The sequence below is a fragment of the Prosopis cineraria genome, unplaced genomic scaffold, assembly GCF_029017545.1.
Source record: "Prosopis cineraria cultivar Desert tree isolate PC_DT_omini unplaced genomic scaffold, ASM2901754v1 PC9, whole genome shotgun sequence".
Lineage (NCBI taxonomy): Eukaryota > Viridiplantae > Streptophyta > Magnoliopsida > Fabales > Fabaceae > Prosopis > Prosopis cineraria.
Window position 1 is genome coordinate 21,480,445 of NW_026555340.1, and position 17,790 is coordinate 21,498,234.

At 31.1% G+C, this 17,790-nt stretch overlaps 1 protein-coding gene and 1 pseudogene across 1 annotated transcript; both read left to right on the forward strand.

Moving 5' to 3' along the window:
- Positions 1-17,481, forward strand: part of LOC129319274 (sugar transport protein 13-like) — a 38,472-nt pseudogene extending 20,991 nt beyond the window's left edge.
- On the forward strand, positions 1,524-16,524 carry LOC129319276 (sugar transport protein 13-like). Its single transcript, XM_054964289.1, has 5 exons — positions 1,524-1,808; positions 4,753-5,078; positions 13,187-13,311; positions 13,635-13,926; positions 16,017-16,524. The coding sequence occupies exons 1-4, from the start codon at positions 1,661-1,663 to the stop codon at positions 13,840-13,842; spliced, it is 807 nt and encodes a 268-aa protein (XP_054820264.1). The 5' UTR covers positions 1,524-1,660; the 3' UTR covers positions 13,843-13,926; positions 16,017-16,524.
- Positions 17,482-17,790: the final 309 nt, after the last annotated feature.

Below are 17,790 nucleotides of genomic sequence, written 5' to 3' on the forward strand. Positions count from 1 at the left end.
AAGAAAAAAAAAGAAATGAAACACACACAAATGTTGCTGATGCAATGGAGGCCCCACATCGTTTGCGTGTTGCGGGGAGAGAGATGTGATGATTCTGCCGTGACAATGTATCTGGGTGATATCTTGCTTAAAGCTGTGGGCCCAAAATAAAGTTTTTCTTTTTTTGTTTTTTTTTTTGACCGATCTGGTTTAGAAAGCGGTCTGGTTGGTTCTAGGCCGGTTTTAGTTTAGTCCAGTTATTAGTGCGTTTCAGGTTGGACGAGGTACTGATTTTTGGTTCGACTGGTCAGCCTAGTCCGACTTTCATAGCAATTTTTTTTTTCCCTGCCTAGGTGTGAACTGTGAACCCATTTTAACTCTTATAAGAAGGTACTCCAAAAAATAATCATTCATTCACATTCATATGAAAAATATCACTACTTTTTTTTTAAAAAAAAAATGCTATATATAAATAGAATGATTATTGACTCTGATAATTTGAACCGTTTAAGAGCCATTACCATTTTGGTTCCGAGTAATTCATTAATTTCTTATCTTTTTTCCTATCTGTCATCATCAAATAACAATAAATTTATATTCATAATTACCTAACATATCAAGTTTTTATTGAACTAAGTAGGTTACATTATGCACCAGGTCCATACAAGAAATTTTCTTATTTGACTTTAGAATTGCGTTGATTTGGTTGGTTCTTAAAAGCAAATAATTGTTTATTTGTGATAGATTTTTATCTCTTATCCATTTCTCTCTTGCTCTTTTTTCAAACAAAAACTACAACTTCAAAATCTATTTACAAGAAATTCTTGACAGTTAAATTTGAAATTTTTCAATATTTGTTATACTTTTATTTTTATCTCACCATAAATATTTTAATACACCTTTAAGAGTGTGATAAATATGTATATTTTAAAATATTTTTATTTAAATTCTATTAATTCTCATATCTATTGGTTAATTAATTTTTTATTTTTTTTATGAAAACGTTATGTAATTATAAGACAATTTAAGATAATATTATTAATAAGGCTAATGATACTTGTCAAATTTATTTTTTCAAAATAAAATATAAAATTTTAAAAATACCTTTCATTTAATATAATTTTAAATATAATAATTATTTTAATTTTTTTCTATTTAAAGGGTAATATTAAAAAAGTATCCTTAATGAAACCTTATTTTTATAAAATTATTTTATATTTTAACAAAATTCCTCCACCATTATCTTATAGTTTACCTTTACCACCATATATTTAGTTTTTTTTTCAAAAATAAAAAAAAAATAAAAACATGGAAATAAAATAATAATAATTTGAGAAATTAAAATTTAAATATTTAAAATAACTAATAATATATTGGTGATCGGAGATGAACTCCCATTATTGGACGGAATTGGCAGAAACGTTACAATTTGAAATTTTGAATTCTCATTTGGAAAATTTGCGACGGAAAAATTTCCTCGAAAGCACTCCTTCTCCTTCTTCCAATTGTGTCCCCATTCGGCATTGACCTGACTTGACTGGCCTCATCATGAAAAGCAGTGAGGGATTGTGTGTGGTGATGGACTCACTCCACATTATTTGTTTTCTCCTCCTCCTCCTCCTACTACTTTCGCTTTAACTGATTTGATCGATTGTTTGTGCCGTTCAATCTACCTGTCTTGATGCGCAACGGCCGTAACCGGCGGGTATTTCACCTCAGAAGCAACGATGGCGGAAACTTGGAGGCCAATATCACTCCGATTGTCTTAATTTCCGGCTTCATGGCCGCCACCGGTGGGCTCTTGTTCGGTTACGACATCGGAGTTTCAGGTGCATTTCTTCACCACCTTCTTCGTCTTTCTCATATGGACAGAAATCCTGGTCTGTCGAAGAGTAATTGATTTACAGATTTTGCTGATGTGAATTGCAATTTCGAGTCGTCAAAAATTTTGCAAGCCAACTGATGGACTGTATTATGTTATACGAAGTTTTCATGCGTTTTTGTATTTTTTTTTTAATGGAAACTGAGAAACTATATTGACAAAATATTAACAGATTATAGACGGTTAGTATTACCACCAGGATCTCCTTCATCGTTCTCCAACTCTTGACTAGGAGGTGGGCTGGGGGGATGATCAATGAGAAGCTATACTTAAGTATTGATTTATTATTGTCATATTTTGAATTTTTATGAAGAAGATTAATATGAATTTCCCGTGACAAAGACAGTTCTTTCAAAAAAATAGGTGAACACGCTTATATTCATCGGTTGTGACAAGCTAATGTATCGCGGCAAAATTTAAGTCTTTTATTTTATTTTGAAGTGATTTCTATCATTTATTTAAATTAATTTTTAAATATTGTATTTATTAATATAAAAATTATAAAAAAAATTTAATATTACATTTGGATTGGCTTTGGTACTTACCAAAAAAATGAGTGCCATAATATTTATCACTTTTAATGAGACTGATCGTCTAAATTTAAAATTTTTTATTTTCATTTTACATTTATTAAAATAAAAATTTATAAAAAATATAATAAATCTTTTATTACCAATCTAGCCGGTATAAATTTAATTTTCATAATTGAATTTAACATTAAATTTTTTTTAATAATTTTATAATTTGACTATTCAGATGTACATTGGATAGTTCTAATATAATTTAAATGACATAATTTAATATTTAAAATTTTAAAATTTTATAAATTAAATATTTAAATATGCTCAGGAGAGACAGATTTAATATTACAATTTTTATATTAATAAATATAATATTTAAAAATATTTTAACAATTAATTTAAATAAATGACAGAGATCATTTTAAAATAAAATAAAAGGCTCAGATTGAATCTCAATGAGCATGCGATGCTCATCACAAGCTATGAGCATGGAATGCAGATACCAAAAATAGATTAGATGTGATATGAAAACACCCATTTACCTTTGTGCATTCAAGGAACAAGCCTTGTGGGTGTTCTCAGTGTTTCATAAAGTGGTTTGTTCTTTGGTAGATAAACTGAACGGTGAGGATATTGTGTATTGCGCTCCATATAATAGTTGCATTGGTCATTAGGAAAAGAACACAGCTAATTAAATATTTATAAGATGTATGATAGTAAGAGACTATATCTAAAGATCCAGATGTGATAAATGCTATATTAATTTTTTTTGAAATTATTATTTTAAAAATCATAATTTTTATCAGCTTTTTAAATAACTCCTGAATTTTTAAAAATTAAAATTTTTTATAAAATTTTGTAATATATTTCCCTCATCCCAAATTATAAAATAAGTTAAGACAAGATTATAACATATTAATAAAATTCAATAATGATACTTTATAAATTTATTTTTTCAAAACAAAAATATAAACACTTAAAAATGTCATTCATTTATAAGGGAAAATAGAAAGGAGAGAAAATTAAAAGAAAAGAAAAGTAAAGGGAAGTAATTTTCTCCCATTATACTTGGTTGAGTAAGAGAAAATAAGAATGAAAGAAAAGTTGTTACTTTTATATAAAAAATAATAACTTTATTAGTTATAAAAATATTTAGATTTAATGAAGTTTAATATTATAACATATTATATACTCCCTCTATTAAAAAATATAAGATATTTTTTGAGAAGTTGGATGTTAAAAATTGTAAGGTATTTTTAATTTTTCGAGGTGTAATCATTATCTTTTTTCAAAAGTGTCCCTATTAATAATGATTTTATATTTATTGTAGAGTATTTAATATGTATAAATATAAAAAGATAGGGTTAGTTAAAAAGTAGGTAATTACTTTATTAGAAGTGAGATTTGATTAAAAATGCCTTATATTTTTAAACGAAGGCAATATATATATTATAATAATTTCTATCATATATTATTGGTTGAATAAAAATATAATTACAAATTATTTTATCAGACCAAAAAATATTTTATCCAATTTATAATTTTATTTATTAAATTATTAAATATATAATAATGTTAAAATTTTGAAATTACAACCAAATATAAGGAACTTAATTGAAAATTTAGAATTAACATTTGTCTAATTAATTTAAACATTAAATATATTATTTGTTTAAAAAAAGTCCATAATCAAAATATAATTATGCTGCAAATATAAAATTTAAAAATTGGTGGGTAAATTTGAAAATAGAATTTTCTCTATTCAAAATCTCTCCATATTAGAAGAGAAAAGTTAGAGATAAAAATATATAGGTCCTACATGTTATTTTCTTTTCACTTTTTTCCAATTTTTTCTGCGTAGCCAAGCAGGGAAAATGTTATTTTTTCTCACTTTTTTCTCTTACTTTTTTTCTCCCTTATATTTTTTTTTCCTACCAAGCATAACATTAGTGTAACTTTAAATCTAGAAACTTAATCATTATATTACCATTATTTCAATTATCTCTCTTGTTAAAGGTAATATTAAAAAAATATCATTAATGAACCTAATTTTTGTTAAATTATCTTATATTTTGAGACAATTAGATATCTTCAAAATTTTTTTATAATTTGGAATGGAGGTAATTTCTTTTAGAGGTAAATATAATTATTAAAATCTTTTAATACAATTCGTGCAAAATTTGAGTCTATAGAGATATTATTTTCTCCAAATATAATTAGGTTTCCAATATACTAACAATTAACATGAATTTAAAATAAAAATTTAAAACACTAAAAAATAATACATGTTGGAAACTTTGAATCCAAAAGAAAATTATCATTTTCCCTCACAAGAGGAAAATTGGTATGTTGTGACTTGTGAGATTGAAGGTGGACTGACAACGATGACGCCAATCTTGAAGAGGTTCTTCCCGGTGGGGTACAAACGGACGTTGAGAGAGAAAGGGCGGTACGGTAATTACTGCCAATACGACAACCAGTGGCTCCAGCTGTACACATCGTCTTTGTTCCTAGCAGGGATGGCAGCGACAGTCGTTGCAGCTTATACGACAAGAAAATTTGGCAGAAGAATGAGCATGCTCTTAGCTGGCATCTTCTCTCTCTGTGGAACTGCGTTTAGTGCAGCTGCTCAAGACCTCCCCATGCTCGTCATTGGCAGACTCTTGCTTGGTTGTGGTATTGGCTTTAGTAACCAGGTTTTGTCCTATATCTATTTCCCCCTTTGATTTTAGTGCTATTTATAATCAATCCATCAAATATAAGTATAATAAAAAATTTGGAAAACATAGACCTTTAAAATTATGATCAACTTGCTTTAAGGTCTCTATATTTTTATGAATGAATTAGTCCTTAAAATTATAGTGAATTTTAGTTTAGATCTTCTAAGATGACAAAGTGGCTAATATAGTAATGACATGGCGTTGATATGATAGTGATGTTGGATGATGATGGAAACTTCAACCAAAATTGACCATAATTTTAAGAATTGATTCTTTGGTGAGAAAATTAGAAGGAACTTAGATTAAAGTTGATCACAATTTTAGGAAACAAAAACTACACGTTTTCCTTGCAAAAACGTGAGGAAATGTATAAGCTTGTAAAGAGCAATACCCACAATCCATGAAAGAATCAAAATACTTTCATTTATCCAAAGAGTCATTTACAATTTACTTGGACTAGATATTTATAGCTCTTAACCTCTGCATATACAATCATATATACAACCAACTAACTCAATAAATAAGACACGTATAACATACATGTAACACCTTATGCATCTAACACCCCTTTCAAGTTGGGAGCCATATAAGTTTATGGTACCCAACTTATCAAACTAGCATGAGCATCTGTACTAAAAGATTTAGTAAGCACATATACTAATTGTTCCTTAGATCTTACATGATGTAAATTAATTATACCTTCCTACATTTTTTCTCTAAAAAAGTGGCAATCTATTTTTATATGTTTGGTTCTTTCGTGAAAAACTGGATTGCTAGCAATGTAAATTGTAGCTTTGCTATCACAAAACACAACTACAGGACCTATATCTTTAAGACTTGAGTCTTTTAACATTCTAGACAGCCAAACAACTTTTGAAACTGCTAATCCAAGAGCCCTATCCTCTTCTTCTACAAATGACTGAGAAATGGTATTTTGTTTCTTGAACTTCCAGTAACCAGTGACCCAGCAAACTTGACTATACAGCTTGTTACTGATCTTTGGGTATCCCTACAAGTGCCCCAATCTAAATCTACATAGCATTCAAGTTGGTTCCCTTTTGTTGCAGATAAAAGTATCCCCAATCCTAAACATCCTTGGATGTACGTAACAACTCGAACATCTGCCTTCATGTGTGAATTCCTTGGAGCACATAAGGACTAACTCAGATTTTGCACAATATAACTCAAAGCAGGCTTAATGGTAGTTAAGTGAGAAAGTCTACCTACTAATCTTCTGTATGATGTTGGGTTCTACAGTAATGGGTCTTCCTCCTCCTCCTTCCTTCTTCCTTTCATTTGCTTCTTGCTCTTTGGAATGACTTTGCCTTTTACACATAACTGCAAATTTTGTTCCATTAGGATACTTAGTGGCTTTACTCCAATAAGGCCCATGTTAGATATTAAATCCAAGGCATATTTCCTTTGTGTGAGAACAATATCTTTATCAAACCTAGCTAGTTCACTTCTCAAGAAATATTTCAAATCACCCTCATCCTTTATTTTAAACATGTGATACAAATGTTGTTTAATTTCATTTATACTCTGCATATTAGTTTTAGTGACAGCCAAATCATCAACATAAGCCAAAATGAGAGTGATATCTACTTTATTCTATTTAATGAACAAAGAGTGGTCATATCTACTCTTCCTAAACCTCCCCTTTGATTAATACTTTAGTAAGCTTCGCATTTCGTTGTCTTGAAGCTTGTTTAAGGCCATACAAGGATTTGGTCAACTTGGCAACTTTATTGGTTTCTATGTGATCAAATCCTTGTGGGATTTTCATGTAAACTTCTTCATGCAAGTCTCCTTGCAAGAAGGTGTTGTTAACGTCCATTTGAAAAAGGGGCTGGTTATTAATAGCAATAAGGGTAAGAATAGTTCTTATAGTGACCATCTTCACAATAGAAAAAAATGTTTCAAGATAATCAATTCCCTTTTGTTGGCTATAACCTTTAGCTATTAACCTAGCTTTACAACATTCTAAACTACCATCAACCTTATATTTTTTTTATAGACCCACCTACATCCTATGGGTCTTTTACCTCTAAGCAAATCAACAATTTCTCAAGTTTTATTATCTTCTAAAGCTATCATCTTAGATTTCATAGCATCAACCCGTTAGGAATCCTTAATAGCTTCCTTATAATTACAAGGTTTAAAAAATTCATCGATATTCAGTAAGTAATGCTTATAATCTAAAAAGATATTAGCATATGATATATATAGTTATGGATGGGATATTGACACTTTACCTTGGTGATTTGTTTTTACATGACATATATAGTCATTTAACCAAGCTAGAGGTCTCCTTTCATGCCTTAGAGGTGGTTGCCTTAAATGTTCTATATCAACATTAGTTAAATTTCCTTCATCTTCATCATCTAGGTTGATTTGAGGAGAAAAAACTGGCCTTTCTAGTGTACTTCTAGAGGCATCAATAGCTGTTTCTTTAACTAAAATTGATGGTGGCTCATTCTCGTATTAAAAAGGGTTAAGCATGGTAAAAGAAACAGATAGATTTTTATTGAAATTTGAAAGAATTAACTCTCTAAAAGGCATCTTATTTTCCATAAAAGTGTTTGCTAACAAAGATATTCTTTGTTTTAAAATTATACAAAATAAATCTCTTTTGATTGGGTGGGTAACCTATAAAAATATAAGGTTCATATTTAGGCAAAAACTTATCATGAGTATTTAAAATAGTAACAAAAGCTAAGTAGCCAAATACTTTAATCGAAATCAAATCAGGTGGCTTATTATGTAGTAGTTCATAAGGAGTTTCCTATTTCAGATTTTTAGAAGGAATTTTGTTTATAAGAAAGGCTTCAGTTTTCAAACTTTTACCCCAAAATCTCAAAGTAAAATTAGAGTGAAATATTAAACTTCTAGCATCCTCAAGTAAGTGTGACACTACTATCGAATAGTACCAAAATTAATAAAAACTAGATTTAACAGTAAAACACAACCTAGGTCATCTCCCTAAGAGTTAATATAATAACTATTTAAATTATGATTATAAAAAGGTAAATAGTGGAGGGATTTTTTTATAATGAAATTAATTTAAAGAAACTAAACTAAAATTAAATAAATAAAGGAAATTCAATTTAGAAAATTATCAAGAACAAGTGGCGCAATCAATCACAACTCAATTCCCAAAACTTAATTCTTGTCTACTAAATAAATTAATTTTATTTAACTTTATTATTCTAATTTTATTATATATTTTTCAAATTATCATTCAAGAATTAAACAATAAATTAAGTTATAGATTAACTGAAATCTCCCTTAACCCATAACATAACAATTATTCTAAGTTAGCCACATCAAAAGTAAAGCATGAATAATCACTCAAGCCAGGCCAAATTACTCTTATGATGCTATAACAATCGATTATAGCAAATAAAACCTCGGATAAAATTTATAACCTAAAAATCATATAATAAAACTGCTCTAATCAGCAATAGCAATTAAAGCATAAAATTTAGAGATAGAGAAAAGAAGAGCAAATTGAAATAAAGTTAGAATAAAATTTTCCTGAATATTAAAGACTCTAATTAAAATTTAAGATCACGATTTGTGATTGATCACATTAGAAAATTTAGCTCTTTATCAAACTAAAAATTGAACAACACTGCATATTAAAATGAGAAGCCATCGCTCACAAACTGGTTGCGCTACCAACTCCATTTCTTTTACCCCATAAAGTCGTTCGTCTCGTCTGCGGCTTGCTTTATATATATACACTGTGCATCTCACGTAAGGGTGCATATGGGCAGGGCAGGGCTAGGTAGTACCTTGCCCGATACCCAGCCTGAAGAATGAATGGGCTGCAAAATGCAGCCTGATGCCCAGCCCTACCTGCAAAAATGCGCTATTAGTTTGGGCTAGGCAGGGCTGGTTGGGCAGCCCAGTCCATCAAATAATTGCCTTGCCCATAAAATCACAACTCTTCTTATCATTTCAAAATAAAACTATCACAAATCAACAATAATAACCTTATACATCAACTCAAAATAGCATCCATAAAACCACAAACTATAAATCCACAATAACAGCCACAATATTCAATTATCCATAATTCAACATTTAACTTAAAATCTAAAACTACCATAAGTCTTGGCACAATATCAAATTATCCATAATTCAATCCAAAATAATAGCTATAATTTAAAATAACAAAAGCTTTGAGCATCATATAAGAAACAACAATTTCAAAGAGGAGGCAATTCACAAAAAGCCTCTTCCTAATTCCCAACTTGCATGAATGGAAGAGAAAAATGTCATAACTAAATAAAAAAATAAAAAAATTGCAACATACATGAAAATTTAAAGCAAAATGGGAACCAAAATATGAGAGAATTAACAACAATAATATATAAGTTTGCTAAAAAATTAATAAGAAATCATAGAAAAGTTTGCAAGAAATTAACAAAAAAATTAATAAAAAAATCATAAAAAATCGGGCTGGGCTAAACGGGCAGGGCTGCATAACTTGCCCAATGCCCGGCCCTACCCGCACATTGCCCAGCCCAAACATGTACAGAACATTTCGGGCCTTTTTTTTTGGCCGGGCTGGGCAAAAAATAATCAGGTTCGGGTAGACATACTAGGTAATCGGGCATCATGAACACCCCTAGTCTCATGTTCTAAAAAAAACCTAATAATTTAATGAAAATGAAAAAATCACCCAAAATAACCCTAAGTAAAAACTATACTAAAATACCCAAGATAAACTTAAATAAAATTTTAATGATTTAATTGTTAATTTGATCTTCAAGAATGTCCTTATTCTTCTTATCCAAAACACTCTTTATCAATATCTTTTAAATTGAATCTAGAAAATCTACACAAATAAGATAAAATAAAATAGCAATTGTGTAAAAATATTAAAGATATTGTTTATATTTTAAAACTACAAATTTAGTTAGTTAAAATCCCAAAACTGAATATTAGCTAAAAAAATAAAATAATATCCAATTAAACTCAATTGGCCTCAATTAAATATTTAAAAGTTTAAATTAAAAGGATAAAAATATATAAAATTGTCACTTATTAAAGTGCCTATGTTTTCTTTCCACCACCCCATTTTGTTGAGGTGCGTAAGGATATGATATCTCATGAGTAATACCCTTTTCGTTTAACAATTGTCTAACTTCATTGTTTGCAAACTCAAGCCCGTTGTCACTTCTCATTTTCTTAATAATAGTAGAAAACTGAATAGTAACATAAGCAAGAAAAGTTTTCAAACATTGCACAGCTTCATTCTTTTGTTGTTTTAAAATCAACCAAGTACAACAAGAGAAGTCATCAACAATAGTAAGAAAAAATCCATGTCCTTTATATGTGGGCTCATGACATAGACTCCAAATATCTATATGAATTAATTCAAAATAAGCTCTAAACTTAGATGTACTAAAAGAAAAGGGTACTTTTGTTTGTTTGGCATGAATACAAATTTCACACTTATCTTGACTAGTAGAAGTAATTTCCTTTCTCAAGGGTTCTACATGTTAAGAACATCCAATGGAGTATATCCTAACCTATTATGCCGTCAAATAGCCTTTTGATCATCATGTATATTATTATCTATGACTATAAGATGCTCTTGCTTTACAATTTTTCCAATTAGGTAAAGCCCATTAGTGAGCTTACCAATCATTCTGGGGTTTCCAATTGAGATCTCTTCCAAGGTACAAAACTCATGATAAAAAGCCATAATATAGTTTTGACTCTTCGTTATCCTAGATACAGATACAAGATTAAAACAACATTTAAGGGCATAATAAACATCAGTCAACCCAATATCATCAAATAGTTTTATTGTATCAGTGTGTATAATAGTAAGTTTGTCCCCATTTGGCATTTTAATCTTTCTTAGAAGCCCTAAGTAAGGTTTAATAAAGTCAAGCATAGTAAGATTACTAACCATATGACATGTTGCACCAGAGTTTAAAATCCAATTAGATTGACAAAAGGAAGTAGGAAATGTGTTAACCAAACATGATAAAGTCAATCGTCCTAACAACTAGTTCATTCTTGTCTTGCTTAATTAACTGAAGGAGCTGATGATATTGCTCTTAGGTTAGAGAAGAGGTAGGAGCTCTAGGTGTTAAGGATTGTTCTAAGATGACTTGATTGATTTGGTTAATTTGTTTCCCATAATCATTGAAACCATTTAGGTAGCCAATCAATTGATAACACTTTTCTCATTTATGACCCCTGTGATTATAATGAGTTATTCCCCTACCTCTTCCTTTGCCTTGACATCCACCCCTCATTGTCATAGTAGTAGGCTCAATTAGGGTGGTTTGTATTTGAAAGGATATCACATGTTGATCTTCCTCTTGTGAAACTATAAAATAGGCATGGTTTACTAAAGGTAAAGGGTACATGAGTAGGATTTGAGACTAAACAACCTGATAAGTGTCATTAAGACCTGTTAGAAATTGGAATAGGTATTGTTACTACACAATGGAAACATACTTCTTAAAGGTGGCGCATTGGCAAAATGGGGGCGACATAAGCAAACTCTATTTATCCCACATCTCTTTTAATTTGGTAAAATAGTCAAATATGCTAACTGATCCTTGTGTGCAAGAAGACAGAGTGCGATGCAAAGAATAAGTTCGTGTATCATCTGTCTTGTGAAAGTGCTCTTACAAATCAACCCAGATGAGATAAGCATTCTCAGAAAAGACAATCCCATTAGCTATTTGCTTGTCTATCGAATTCAGGAGCCAAGAGATTACCATAGCATTACATAGATCTCATTAACCACATAGCTTGGGATCTTGCTGCTCTTTGGTAAGGTGCCATTAAGAAACCCTAGCTTGTTCTTTCCAAGAATAGCAAGTGGGATGGCAAAACTCTAAACGATATAGTTGCTTGAACCAGTGAGTACTTGTGGGACTAGTGTTGATGTTTGTGTATCAAAAGGGTAAATATAAAGGGGGTGTTAAAAAATAATAGAGATGAAAGACGAAGATTATAAGTCCTTATCCTCAATAGTCATCTTGCCCTCTTCGCGTCATGAGATCTTTCTGCAAGGTCTCCGATGAAGTATAGGGATGATGGTGATGAGCATGATGTGAGAAATTAGGGTAAACAATGAGATTCTAAAACAGACCCAACAACACTTGACTCAACACAATATTTAATCAAGAAAATTCTCAAGATGATGTCTTGACTTAATGATGCTGTTTCTTTGATGAATATGAGATGACGTTTTAGATAGGTGAAGGAGAAGCCAGGCACAAAGTAATAGAATGGGCTTCAATCAAAAGAAATGGACTCTTTGGAAAATGGGCTCAAGGATACTTTGAACCTGCTTTGATGCCATGTAAAGAGCAATACTCACAATCCATAAAAGAATCAAAATACTTTCATTAAACCAATAGGCGCTCAGTCGAGTTGGAAAGGACTACAGCCGTCATTTCTTAGGGCAAGTGTTCGAACCCTAGGGAGTGACAGATGTGATAATTAACTCAACTTTAAAGAGGTCATCCCATCAGTATCTTGCTACCACTGTAAGGTCTTCTTGCGGGGGGTTTGAATTAGTTTGGGTAGGCAATAAATCCAAGATACCCCAGGATACCGGATGGTTTATATTAAAAAAAAAATACTTTCATTAATCCAAAGAGTTAGTTAGAATGTGCTTGGACTACATATTTATAGCCCTCAACCTTTGCATATACAATCATATATACAACCAACTAACTCAATAAGACTCAATAAATAAGACACGTGTAACATACGTGTAACACCTTATTCATCTAACAAAGTCAGTTCAAACATTACGTCAAGGATGAAACTCAGTTTATTATATATTACTATTTATTGTTTGGCATCTTTAGATTCCATGCTTTTATAATTTTTTTTCCTTTAACATTTTGTTGACAAATCTCATTTTTTTAACCTAGTGCATCAATTATATATATATATATATATACACTTTTTCCTTCTCATAAAACAAAGATTAGATTACACAAGCCTCCCCTTTGGAATTATATCCGGTTGATGAATTGGTAATCAATTTAATAGGTTACATGATATCACCATCGATCATCTGTGTGTATGTGCAGGCTGTGCCAGTGTTCCTTTCTGAAATTGCACCGACAAGAGTGCGCGGAGCAATGAATATATTGTTTCATCTCAATGTCACTATTGGCATTCTCTTTGCTAACCTCGTTAACTATGGCACCATCAAGTAAGTCCTCTGTTTTGATTTGTTCACTATAAATATGCTTCCTAATGATTGCTTATTAGGTGCAATGATAAACATTGAAAACTACAAATCATTTAATAGTCATATGTTTGTCAAGACTCAAATTACGGTTTTGGCTTAGGCAACTTCATGTTTGGGGTAGTTTGACCTGGATTAGTCGAAATTCATCATGACTTCTAAAAAATTGAATCACGTACACAGGGGTGAAAACTTGTGGAAAATAGCAATAAGTTATGTTAGATAAAGATCAATGTTAAAGCAAGTGATCATTTTGAAGAACCTATTGGGGCGATTGGATTGAACAGGATAAAAGGTGGATGGGGATGGAGAGTATCGCTGGGAGTGGCAGGAGTACCGGCGGTGCTGATTACGACAGCGGCATTGCTGGTGGCGGACACTCCGAATAGTCTGATAGAGAGAGGACACGTGGAAGAAGGAAAAGCTATGCTGAGAAAACTCAGAGGTACAGAAGACGTAGAGGATGAGTTCATATATTTGCTTCAGGCAAGCTAGGAGGCCAATCAGCTGAACCATCCTTTCTGCAACCTCTTCACTTGCCAGAACCGACCTCAACTTATCATCGCCGTCGCTCTTCAGGTCACTCTCTTGCTCTGCATCTACAAATCTCCATTTTATCTTTCTTCATTTCATTGTCTCAGACTTCAAAATGAAGTAGACACAATATGGATGAATCCTATCATCAGTAACCAGTGATACAAAAACAAATTTAGCAGTGAATTGAGATCTCCTACTGCACTTAAAATGTAAAAGAATGTTAAAGAGAAAGGCTTAGCGTATGGTTGAGACTATAGGATGGTAACGGAATGGTCATTAATCCAATAGATTGGAATGGGGTGTGACTTAGTGGGACAGAGAGGAACATGGGGAGTTTTATGTAAGGAATTTACAGTTTTATTTAATCATTATTAAAACATTATTTTAAATTTGAATTGATTATAATTATGTTTTTTCAGCTTTAGGATAAGAAGTAAAAGAATGTAACTAAAGAAGAAGAATGAGGATAATTTTATAATAATATTATTTATGTTAGGTTAATATATTCTCTGTCCCTCAGTCAGTGGGCTATGAAATAGTAATAAGTTTACAATGGTTAAAAATGGTTTTGAAGGTCATCCCAAACTAATCAATTTTTTTTTAAAATCTCTTAAATAATAGGCTAAAATGCATAAAATTTCACTTGAGGCAATTGCATATAACTTCTTTACCATTCAACATTTAAAATAACCACCTAATCTTTAATTTTTACTTTATTAATATAGTTATTGTCATGTTATATTAATACAATACATATGATACATGATATAGAAAAAAACTATTTTTATTACTCCCTTCATTTAAAAATATAAGGCATTTTTAATAGAATTTTATTTCTCAATAAAGTAGTTACCTACTTTTAAATTAACCTTATCTTTTTATATTTACCCTTATTAAACATCCTATAATAAATGCAAAGTCATTATTAATAGGGCTACTTTTGAAAAAAAAAAGGTAATGATTACACTTTAAAAGACTAAAAATACTTTTTATTTTTTAACATCCAACTCCTCAAAAAATGCCTTACATTTTTGAACGGAGAGAGTATCTTTTAACACAATTTAAGGAGCGGTAAAATTATAATTTTTACTTTTAATACATATGACAATGTTCTCATTTTTTTCAATTGAGCGACATTGATCTCATTGTTCACGGATAATATAATTTACGAGAAAAATTATAATTTTATTATTTTTCATCAATTAAAATAGTGTTTTACATTAAAAAATAAAAAATATCTAAAAACTATTGTTGATAAGAGTCATGTAAATAAAAAATTATTCTTTAACACAAGAAAACTATGATATTAAAGGATACAAATTTATCATTTAATATAAGAATCTGAAGAAAATAAATAAAATGGTATAAATTTTGTTATCTAGTTTATTTATTTTCTTTAGATTCTTATATTAAATAATAAATTTGTATCCTTTAATATCATATTTTTCTTGTGTTAAAGAATAAATTTTCATTTATATGACTCTTATCAATGATAGCTTTTAGATATTTTTTTATCTGTTTAATATAAAAGGCCATTTTAATTGATAAAAAATAATAAAATTATAATTTTCTCTTAAATTTTATTACACATGAACAATGAAAACAATTTCACTCAATTGAAAAAAAGTAGAGTATTGTCATATGTGTTAAAAGTAAAAATTAAAAATTTTACCCCTCCTTAAAGTGTGTTAGAAAATAATAAACATATTTTTTTCTATGTCACATACTATGTATATTGCATTAATATGATATGACAATAATTGTAGTAATAAAATAATAATTAATTAATGGTAGTGATTTTTGAAAAATAAAATTAAAGATTAAAGAATCAATTTTAAATATTGAAAGTGACTGAGGTTATATAGAACTATTTTAAAGTTAAAGTTAAAGAGAGTTTTATGTATTTTAACCTAAATTAATAATATAAAACTTTTAATCATACTATGTATTCCATTGCATTCTAAAAAAACTATTCACCTTTAAAGTTAAAGGGAGTTGTGTTTGAGATTGATTGCTCCACTCTTGTCGCTTGTTTTTAAGATCGAAGACCAGAATTATGTGAATGGTTTAGTTGAGATGTGGTCTTAGATATCATAGATTTGATGATCTTCAATTCATTTCTCTTTCACCAGGCGTGAAGGTAACAAAGTAGCTGATTTGTTGGCTACTGGTGCTTGTAAAGATGTGTAGTACCTTTTGGGGTGGATGTCAACAGCTCCAGTTCCTTTGCTTAATTTGTTAGCTATGAATGTCATGAGAGCTGGGTTGTCTACAGACGAGCATCTGCATTCAGATGATAGAATGGGTGTTGGCTTATCTCGCACTTTAGTTTCGCTGTTTGCTTCGTTTTTTTGATTTCGGCTTTGTTGTTAATTTGTTGTTTGTTTTCATTTGGTTATTTGCTTTTGGACTTTCATTGTTGCCGTGACTTTTATTATGGAGAATGAAGTGTTCAGTTGATCCCAAAAAAAAAAAAAATCGACCACGCTACAGCAGTGATATTTAAATTTCATGTCCAAAAAAGCAATGGCTTCGGCACTTCATTCAACCATCTTTGTCAAAATTGATTCTGGCAAACCTAGTCATTTTGCTGTATGTAAAAAACTTGTTGATCAAAATCTGTTCCTCTTGGCATTACAAACACAGATCTTCCAGCAATTTACAGGCATCCATGCGGTTTTGTTCTATGCTCCACTGCTCTTCACGATACTTGGCTTCAAAAGTGATGCCACCCTCTACTCCGCCGTGATCACCTGTGCCGTCAACGTCCCCTCTACCTTGATCTCCATCTACGCCGTCGACAAGGTCGGCCGCCGCATGCTCCTCCTCGAAGCCTGCATCCAAATGTTCCTCTCGCAAGCAGTCATAGCCATCATCCTCGGAATCAACGCCAAGGATCGGCCCGCCGACCTCTCTAAAGGCCTCGCCATCCCCGTTGTGATCATGGTCTGCACCTTTATCTCCTCATTCGCTTGGTCGTGGGGCCCACTGGCGTGGCTCATCCCCAGCGAGATCTTCCCGCTAGGGACTCGATCTGCAGGTCAAAGCGTCGCTGTTTTCATGAACTTCCTCTTTTCTTGTGTGAACACGCAGTCTTTTCTGTCGATTCTGTGTCATTTGAGGTATGGGATCTTACTGTTCTACTCTGGGTGGTTGTTGATTATGTCGTTGTTCATGATGGTGCTTTTGCCGGAGACGATGAACGTGCCGATTGAGGACATGGCGGACAAGGTGTGGAGGCAGCATTGGCTGTGGAAGAGATTTGTTGAATAAAAACAAGAGCGTGTTGATGATAATCAATTTGGAATGAATGACATGGTGATAATGGATTCAACAAAATGTAGAGTTCGTGTAAGAAATTGAAAGGAAATGGATCATGTAAAGTGTGGAAATGTATATCCTTGACTGACTACATTTCGTCGAGGTAGTGAATTCCTCATACTCTTGCTTCTTCTTCTTTTTTTATTTTTCCGATAAAAATAATTGGAAGCGGAATATGTAGGTCTTGTTCAGTGAATAATTAATGAAGGTGGTAGATTGAAGATATATGTAAAGACTTTGTATTATTATGCTAATTTATAAGGTTTGTTTTTTTTTTTTTTCCTTTGGTGGAGTTTTCATTGGATTCTTGGTATGAATTAGGAGACCAGAAACTGACGTGGGAATTTGAGTGAGCAGTTTTTGCCATGAAAAGCCACTTGTTCTAATTTGCTTAGGAAAAGAAGACACAACATAAAATAAAATAATAATTAAACTACAAGATATATATGTTCATTTATGTTTTCATTTTAAGACTGTTGCCATGAATTACAAGAAGAAGGACTAAAACTGGTGTTCGTGTATGTGTGTGTGTGAATTTGTGTAAGCAGTTTTTGAGTATAATCCTGAATACCACAATGTGATGAG

Bases quoted from the DNA above. Each gene is read 5' to 3' on its own strand.
- LOC129319276 (XM_054964289.1), top strand. From the start codon at position 1,661: ATGCGCAACGGCCGTAACCGGCGGGTATTTCACCTCAGAAGCAACGAT. The intron at 1,809-4,752 runs GTGCATTTCTTC...GTGAGATTGAAG, and splicing joins TTACGACATCGGAGTTTCAG to GTGGACTGACAACGATGACG. The intron at 13,312-13,634 runs GTAAGTCCTCTG...TGGATTGAACAG, and splicing joins GTTAACTATGGCACCATCAA to GATAAAAGGTGGATGGGGAT.